Source organism: Acanthisitta chloris, unplaced genomic scaffold (assembly GCF_000695815.1).
Source record: "Acanthisitta chloris isolate BGI_N310 unplaced genomic scaffold, ASM69581v1 scaffold37560, whole genome shotgun sequence".
NCBI classification, from domain to species: domain Eukaryota; kingdom Metazoa; phylum Chordata; class Aves; order Passeriformes; family Acanthisittidae; genus Acanthisitta; species Acanthisitta chloris.
Genome location: NW_008651816.1, coordinates 2,280 through 11,448, shown reverse-complemented (window position 1 = coordinate 11,448; position 9,169 = coordinate 2,280). Strand labels below are relative to the sequence as shown.

Genomic DNA, 9,169 nt, shown 5'->3' with positions numbered 1-9,169 from the left:
GCCATGTCAGTACAAAAAAAAACCAAAAATGTAAATTACATCAAGCATTTAATCACTTTTCCAAGAAAAAAAACCCCAAACAAACAAAAAACCAAAACCCAACCCACAAACAGAAAATAATGCCCTGAAAGGTCTGTATCTACCTGAAGAGTTTCACCCTCAACCTTCCCAAGAGAAAGTACCTTCCTTCTCTGCAGCCCCATGGGGACACAGCACCACTGTGGCAGTTCTGCTGCCCTGGCTGGGAGAGCCATGTGTAGGCTGAGGTTAAAATCTAGACAGAAATAAATTAGCATGAGACCAGAAATCCCTTCCACATGTAGTTCAGGGCAGTGACTCATGCAGCAGCACTGAGAAGGAACCAGGTCCTGTGTTGTTATTCACTTGCTATGGAGAAAGGCACAAGGCTGCACCAGCCTCAGAACAGGCACCTCCAGGTTAATCTGCCATTCCTGGGCAGCACAGCTACTCCTGCAGCTACACAAACCCTCTCCCAGCCCCACAGCAGGCTGAGGCTCCAGCACACACACAGTGATGCTCTCCCACCAGCTGCCCAGAGCCTCCTTTCTCCCAGTCCCAGAGGACTGGTGAGGTTCTGGGGTTGTTTGGCATTCTCTGTTCAGGACCTTTAGCCTTACCAAAAGTTCTGGCATGAAACCTGAGCAGCAGGTCACACCTAGTAGCAACCCACCCAAAGGCAATGATGATCCTATTTACAGTCAATCCTGTGCAATGTCTTGCAGCAAAACACAGAGAAGCATCAAGGAGGAGGAGGTTAGTCTTGCAGATGGAGCTGCAACAGCTTACAAGGAAACCAGAAGCACTAAATCACACAAGACTAAGCTGGCAGAGTCATTATAAACCCCAAAATAAGCAGCATGTGCCCCACTGCAGTGCCTTCCCCTGTGGTGTGAAGTGGCCTGGAAATGGTTTGTGTGTCAAAACACTCAGACAAGTGAAAGCTTCATTAGTGCAGCTGCCACCTCAGGAGGAACTGACACCACTATCTACAGCAGCAATAGACGTGGGAAAAAAAGAGCCTGACATTTAGCAGGAGGTTGCTAAAGACCTTTCCAGGAATCTTTAGCAAAGCTGAGACTGCGACTGTTAATTTCCATAACGCTGTGTTGTAGTCATTAATGAATGTGCTACTGATCTCTTAATTCTTCATTTGCCCTGATAATTGCTGATTAGTACCTTTGGGAATGGAGACAAATGATTTATACCATCTTCCAGTCTGGCCTGGGGTTCTGGAGTTGCACCTGGGAGGGACCTTCCTGTTCCAGACAGATGCACAAACCCAAATCCAATTGTTGTCAGAGTCTCTTTGCCTATGGTTTACAGAACCAGCTGTGAGGTAGGGATGGGAGAAGGCACAGAAGGCAGATTTCCCCTGAAAAAATCTGCTACATGCTTCCCACTGTTCATTTAAAACAGTGGGAGGCAGAAGAGACCTTAGCAGGACAGAATCCAGGAGAATCACTAAAGCATAACTGGAGATACATAGAAAGAGCTGCTGCATCCATCCCACAGCAGCAAAAGGCATATTTTACACACACACACATACATATATAGATGTGTGTGTATGTAAAATATCAGGATATATTTCTATCACAAAATGTTTCACAATTTGTATCACATTTTATGCCTTTTTTGACGCCTGACATGTATTTTTGGATGATCAAGGATGAGAATATTGTCAGTATGCAGCACCTTTCCCTTTCAAGAGCTGTGAAGCACCTGCAATTCAGACTGTAAACTCCCCTGGAGAAAGCATCCTCCTCCAAGGATGTGCTGTGTGCTATGTATAGCTGCTACTCAGGAAAACCCTTAATCTCTGTGTTCTGTCCTCACAATTGCATTCCACTGCTGCAAGCAAAGAGAACCTCCTCCTACCTGGTGCTTGTACCCAGCACTAAGAACAGCCACTCTTCACTCTTCTGCACATTTAAAACCCAAGTTAGAAGTTCTATTTGCACTAATGTGGTGAAACAAAAGTTCAGCAAAGAATTTCTCTGGCTCCTTTCTCAGTAACTGTATTCTTGGTCTGCATTCACACACCAAGTCTGTGTGACATAGACACATCTAGGCAGATGTTGGACAATCTATTTGGCACTTTTCACTTTGGTGCCTGTGATTCTGTTTGGTTTATAAAACTGCCTATAAGGGGCTGTTTTCTGTTGAAACTCAAGAACTAGACATTTTCCATATCTAACGTTCACAGTCCTAAAGAGTTCCTAAATATTAGGAAAACAACTGACTGCCCACAAGCATCAATCACACTCCTAAACAGTCACCATTAAAATCAAGCCAAATAGATAACATTTCCATAGGCACATAGAGGCATGTGGAAAAATAAGACATCCATGCCCCTGTGGCCTGGCTGCATCAGGAGGCAGTGCCAAAGCCTCTGGAGGTGAGAGGTGCTTGGTTAGAAGCTACTCATTAAGATCTTTCAGTGCATATTTAGATGTGATTTATCTCCTCCTCTCAAACTCAGGGAGATTACAAAATCAATCACTGCACAGTAAAGACAGGAGCAAACATAAGGGTGGGGTGAAGAAAAAGCAGTGCCAGAATGAGGGACAAGATATGAGTTGCCTCATTCTTTGGCTGGACAGGGTGTCTGGATGACTTCAAAAATCCCACCCCATCCATGAGGACGGGGATGTAATTAAAAGACTTCAATGCTGCTGATGAAAACTGAAGAGTGGAACTGAGACACAGAAAGGTCAAGAGAGAAGAAAAATGAGATGAACAACCTTATGAAATCTCTTAGATTCACAGATTGGCCATAATCAAGCCCAGAATTGCCTTCATTCAGTACCTCCTATTGAATCACTACACCTGGCAGGCAAATGCAAAGCATCCAGAGAGGCTGCACAGCAACCAGAGTGCTGACCACCACCCTGCCCTTGTATCTGAGATTATGTCCTTGCATAGCCATGCAGACCCACAGACACTTTCTCCCAAGCTTTGCTCCACCTCACTGCCTTTCCACAGCTAGTTCTTTGCAGCACTGGTCCCACCATGCCCCTGCACACCCAACGCAAAGTCCACAGCCTGGTGCACACTGTGGAAGAGAAGGTGGTCCTCCCCCTCCTTGAAAAATTCTCCTCTGATCAGGGAGCTCCTCACTGAGGGATTGCACTGGGCCAGGAGAACCTGCACATCTATCTCCTCATAGTCCTTGCAGACCTCTTTGAGCGTGCGGATTCCTGCCGTGTCCAAAAACTGCATCGCGCAACAGTCAATCACTATGGTGTGAAACCCCAGAGGTTCTGCCACAAAATCCATGTTGATGCTGGTTGGGTTGTCACCAGAATGCATCTCCTTCTCTCTCAGCATTCTTTTTGCTGCCTTTTTCTTTGCTGCCTTCACCCAGACTGGGTTGACCCCAGTTTGCTTGTAGAGGGTGGACTTGAAGCACTCCTTGTTGATGTAGTAGAGAGGTGCTTCGAAACGGAACACCACGACTCCTGGCTTGGTTTGCAGGTTCTTGTAAGCAGCCAGGGATTCGTAGGTCTCAGACTCTGCCACCCAACCAAGCAGTGGTGCCTCTGGCCTCTGCGTCCTGAAAATGACACAGAGCATTGAGAAGCAAACCCCAACCAGCAGGCCAATCTCGGTGCTGATGAGTGCCGTGGCCACCATAGTGACCACCCAGATCACTGTGTCCACTCTGCTCAAGTGCCACATTTTTGGCAGGTCCCTGAACTTCCTCAGGGCTCCTCTGAGGTTTACAATGGTTATGACAGCAAGGACACATTTCTGAAGGGAATAAAACAAAGGTGCAATCACAAGGAGGACTAAAAGGATTACCAAACTAGTCACCATGCCAGACATCTGTGTCCTACAGCCTGTGGACTCCTTGACAAGAGTCTTGGCGAGAGCTGCGCTGGTGGTGAAGCAATGGAAGAAGGAGGGGATGATGTTGCAGAAGCCTATGGCATACATCTCCTGGTTGGCCCTCACAGAGTAGCCATGCTTCTTGGCAAACATCTCAGAGAGGGAGACGGTGATGGCAAAGCCGATAATCGCGATGGGGATAGCGTCCAGAGCCACATTGGGAATCAGGTTCCAGTCTGGAGGACGAGGTGGCAGAAACCCAGTTGGGATGTGTCCAGCAATGCTGGAGCCATAAGTCTCTTTCAGCTTCCCAAAGTGAGATGCCAGAGTAGCTGCCACAACCACAACCAGTTCAATTGGTATTGGAGCCTTGAGCTTGGATTTGAAGTGTTCATTAAGCTCTTTGGCTGGGATAAGCACAAGGAGGCACAAGAAGCTGGTGATGAGGTCACAGATGTTGGTCTTGTGTATGTTTTTGAAGATGTTTATCCAGGTGGTTATGAGCGAGCCGACACCACCACTCCGTGGAATGTCTAGGCCCAGGAGGTACTTGACTTGTGAGGTTACAACAGTGAAGGAGGCACCTGTGACAAATCCACTCAGCAGGGAATCGGAGAGGTACACCGAGACAAAGCCCACTTGAAAGAAACCCATGGCCACCTGGAAGGAATCAACCACACACACCAGATTAGGACACAAACCTTGTGGATGTCATCGGTGTGAGGCTCTGGAGGGAGCTGGGATAAAATAAACCCACTGTGCACAGCCCTGGAGGACAAGGCATGGTCTGAGCATGGAGAAAACATCCTCCATCATTTGGAGAAGGCTTTGTCTGTGGGTTTTCATACTCTGAACCTGCTATTGTTTGCTCACTGGTTTAACTGTAGCTGCTAGTTATCCTGGTGGGAAAAAAAGAGAAAGCCTGGACAAAACCCACCACATTTGAAACACTGCTCTTGTCATTTCTCTCTCGAGTTCTTATAGTCCCTGTGAACTTTGGAGGAATCTAGAACTTTGCTGGAGGCCTTTGTCTGTCTTTCACTGGAGTTCAGAACCTTCAATAAATTAAAAAAACAGCTTATCGCCTCACTGGTGTCCTTGGCACTGCATGAAGTTTAGTGCACCTGACTCAGAAAGTATATGAGGTGCAAACTCCTGTGCTGCAGATCATATAAAGAGAGATAAAAGTTCTTAAGTGTCTTGTCATTCAGTTTCATTAATGTTAGCTGAGTGGACAAATCTCCCTCATGGAGGGTTTTATGGATATCTACTCTACATGTGAGTCTCCACACCTGGGAAATGTCCTTTCCTCCCCATCAAACCTCATGCCAAATGGAGCATGAACCTTCTCACAGCAGTTTGCTAGGAAACTCTTCATTCCTTGTGCTGGCTAACACAGATGTCCACACTGGTATCTGAGGACTGCAGATAACAGGACTTAGATATAAACTTTCAGAGGTGTCAGTTTGATATATGCCATTAGGTAGTTAAGGCCAAACTAAGAAGGCTGAGATCATGACTGAGAACTCCAAGGAAACCTCAAGGTACTGCTTAAGAGAAGGCAGGTTTGGGACCTGCACTGACTGGACATCAGCTCAGAGCCAAGCTGGAGAAAAACCTCCCTCACAGCCTTGGTAATTAAGTTAATTCAAGGTTTTTCTAACCTTGATGTAAAACATTAACAATTGGCTTACCTAGTCAGGCTGTAGGCAACTGGTGTGAGAAACTTGCTTTTTGTGACTTGATTGTGAAGTTTCTGACACAAAGAAGATGTGATTTTGGTTGAAGCTTCCAAAGAAAGAGTATTTGAGAGTGTGAAGACCTACTGGTTTTGATGCAGAGGCAGCAAGTGGAATATACCTAACATTCAGAGGGACTGAGGATAAAGTAATCTGACTTCTTCATGTAAAGAAATTAATTGCACTTGTAAAGAACATTACATGCAATTCACAACTCCAAAACTGTATCCATCCTACAGGGATGGGAACCAAACTCCAGCACAGCTCAGAGGCCCAGAATATTTCTGAATTACTCAACATGAACTTGCAGTACAAGAAAAACTCCCAGGCTGTGTCCAAACCCAGTGTTTTAGAATACCACAGGCAGGTTTCCTTTCCCCTCTCACACAGTGTGATTAGCTATCACCCAGTTAAGAACAAATGAATGTGAACTCACAGACTCAAATTCCACAGCTCTGCAGTGCTGTTAAAACTAACCCCATTCTGACACATTGAAGCCAGAGTTACCTGCTTTAATCTCAGCAAGCACTGAAACTAGTAAAATATTGGCAGGCAACATATTTTAATATGGCAGTAATTAAAAGGTTCACTACAAACTCATTTTATCCTCTCAAGGGTATCCTTTCCACACAATGGCATTGGTGTGGCTTTGGAAGGGCAAACAGCAAAGTTTTACAAGTCTAGTGACAAATCAAAAGAAACTGGAGACACTTTACTGTCAAAACTATTTTGTGTTAAGAGGCAAATGATTAAGCCTGGAATTAAAAGCTGACACACCACACTTTGGCCCACTGAAATGAGAGGGGTAGGCCACAAGCTAGCAAAGAGAGAAAAATAAAGCTTCAGGCCACAGTGAGGAAGGTGATGAGCTGACAGAGCAGTAGGTGGTTATGTGCAGGTCCTACAGTCCCCAGCAGAGTAGTAACACAAGCACAAAGTGCTGTTCAAACCTGGAGAGCACTCAGAGGAGTTTCCTGCACCACAGGAGCCTCCAGCCCTCCCTGAGCTGCAGATTGAGGACACTGTGTTCCTGTGGACAAGCACCTCAAGAAGCATGAAAACAATTCCCACAGCATACCTGCTTGTCCACCTCCTCTTACCTGATAAACTCCAGCTATGAAGGTCATGGTGGTTCCCACTGCGATGGCATAGCAGCTTTTGTCACACAGCAGCTCCTGCGAGGTCTGGTTGAGTGGCCAAGAGGTGGTGTTGGCATGCACTGCCATCCCTGGGAGGGTGCTGAGCTCCAGGTCATACCCAGCTCTCTCTACTTCACGATCCACCACCTGTCCCACCATCAGGCAAATGACACCAAAGATGCCAACTGAGATGTGCCGAGATGTGCCGAACAGGCAATAAATAATGCTGGCAAAAAAGGATGTATAAAGGCCATAAATTGGCTCCAGCCCAGCCAGGAGAGAATAGGCTATAGACTGTGGGACCAGCAAGACTCCCACGATCACACCAGACATTATGTCCCCCAGGAGATACTCCCTTAGTTTGTATTTTGGAAGCCACTGTAAGATGGGAAAGAACCCGAAAACACAGTCTTTAACTTTGGCTGGAGTGCAGCTGCAAGTTTTCTTTGCTTGCTTAACCACCAGAGCCTTCATGCTCCTCTTCTTCTCTTGGGGTTCCAAGAACATTCTGTGATGGAAACTACATTTAGCATCATCTCCTTCTGGTCCTTCAGTCACTGAACGGACGTTGTTGGCCTCTGGCATTGCTGCCATGGCAAGGACTCACTGAAAACACAAAGAATCAACTGCATTAGAATAGAATCATAGAATATGAAGGAATGGGTTACATGTTTAGAGAGTGAACACAATGTTTATGATAAGCAAGGGCTTAGTTCAGCACAGAGAAAGCAATTGGGAAGCAAACTGGGAAAGAGCCTCCCCACTGTGTCCTGTTAAGCACAGATTCACCTGTGCTGGAGGGAAGAATGTACCTGCTGCTGGCAGTGTTGAGAAATGGAAAGGAATGCTTCTCTGGGACACTTCCTTGGGAAAGTCTCTGTCTGCAGCCTGTTCCTCCACACACAGACAGACAGAGGGTTTATTGTAACCCAACAGTCTAGCAATGCACAGCTTGGTCTAAATACCTTGTTATTTTATTTTTTAATGCAGTGATTTCACCTACTAAACACTGTAAAGATCTGTTCCCTAAGAAGTGGCTTTGTTTCAGCCAATGCCACAGCGCAAAAAAAAAGAAAAAAAATGCTCTTTACACTTCTAAAAAGCTGTTTTTTCAAGTAGGTATAGGTATACTTGACCAAAACAATACACACAAGTGGAAAACATTCATGGGCACAACAAAAAGTAGTTGGATCACTTCTGCTGGAACATGTTCTCTAGTCCAAGCTGCTTACAGTGAAACCAGGTGATCATATCAAACCATGGACATGGAAACTTATTGCCTGTGTGAAAGGGCAGAGTCTTGATGAGACAAGCCCTAATGAAATTTGACAACTGCAGAATCCTCCAGCAAATTCAGCCACATTATCCCCTACTACTGCATCAGAGTTGGTAAGTTTCTGCTAGAAACTCACTCACCTGGGGCTACAGTGGAGAGACAGCAGGAGAACCCCAACAACTCACTCACCTGGGGCTACAGTGGAGCCAAGGTGAGAGACAGCAGGAGAACCCCAAGAGGTCTCACTGCCAAGGCTTCCCTGCCTTGCAGTCCCTGAGTGCCAGCAGCAACACATCTCTTATGTGCTGCTTATGCCTCCTCTGTGCAGCACAAACATCACCCAAACCACTGTCTACACTGTTCATTCATTCCCACTGAATGAATGACCACACTGGTCCTGGGACTAGCAGTGCTGAGGATCCCAAAGAGTCCACCCAGAACTCTATATACACATTTTTAGGACTCATTTTTGGAATGTATTTCTTGGTCTCTACATTTTTGTGCCAGACAAGTCAATCACTTAGTACAACAGAAGGTAAGAGAAGAAAGCTTCAAGTTTTGCCTGCCTACCTACCTACCTTCTTGATTATTCCAAACTCCATCTTCCATCCTCCTGGCCATAAGGAATTCCTGTTTTACATACCAGATACACCTTGTAACAACGAACTTCGCTTGACCAATGCTTTCCAATTCAGGACCTTTAATAGGAGTAAACATGCACAGCAAGAAGTGACATGCTCAAGATGATTTAGTGATGGTGCCTGGAGGAGAACCCACCCCTATCCTTCAGGTATCTAACCTCACCTACCTGTACAGTACTGCAAAATGCCCTCAGGGATGATTTACAGCACTTACAAAAAAAACCAGATATTACACAGTGAGGATGAAGTGAATAGCACAAAAGCTTCTGTTAGCTGTACTCTTGTGACATACAATTTCTCAGCAACTTCTCTGGGTCTCTACAACTCTGCACTGGCACATTCTGTAGCTGCATTTGCTCCAGAAGTTTTACTCATTTCACAAGCAGAGTTACAAATCAAAAAGCTTTTCACCCATCCTAAGCTCAGCAAATCCATACTGTAAAAGCTATAGAGGAAAAAAAAAACCCACAGAGTATTTTTTCAGTGTAGTAAATTACTTGGATGAGTTTGTTTTCTGAGAGTTTA

The 9,169-nt window shown here is 45.5% G+C and overlaps 1 protein-coding gene across 1 annotated transcript; it reads right to left on the bottom strand.

The window, feature by feature from the left end:
- Positions 1-3,003: 3,003 nt before the first annotated feature.
- On the bottom strand, positions 3,004-7,321 carry LOC103802241 (sulfate transporter-like). Its single transcript, XM_009074696.1, has 2 exons — positions 6,689-7,321; positions 3,004-4,509 (listed from the first exon to the last, which is right to left on the bottom strand). Exons 1-2 carry the CDS (start codon positions 7,319-7,321, stop codon positions 3,004-3,006), a joined length of 2,139 nt encoding a protein of 712 aa, XP_009072944.1.
- Positions 7,322-9,169: the final 1,848 nt, after the last annotated feature.

Coding starts and splice junctions, on each gene's coding strand:
- LOC103802241 (XM_009074696.1), bottom strand. CDS start 7,321: ATGGCAGCAATGCCAGAGGCCAACAACGTCCGTTCAGTGACTGAAGGA. Junction 4,510..6,688: donor TCATAGCTGGAGTTTATCAG/GTAAGAGGAGGT, acceptor GATTCCTTCCAG/GTGGCCATGGGTTTCTTTCA.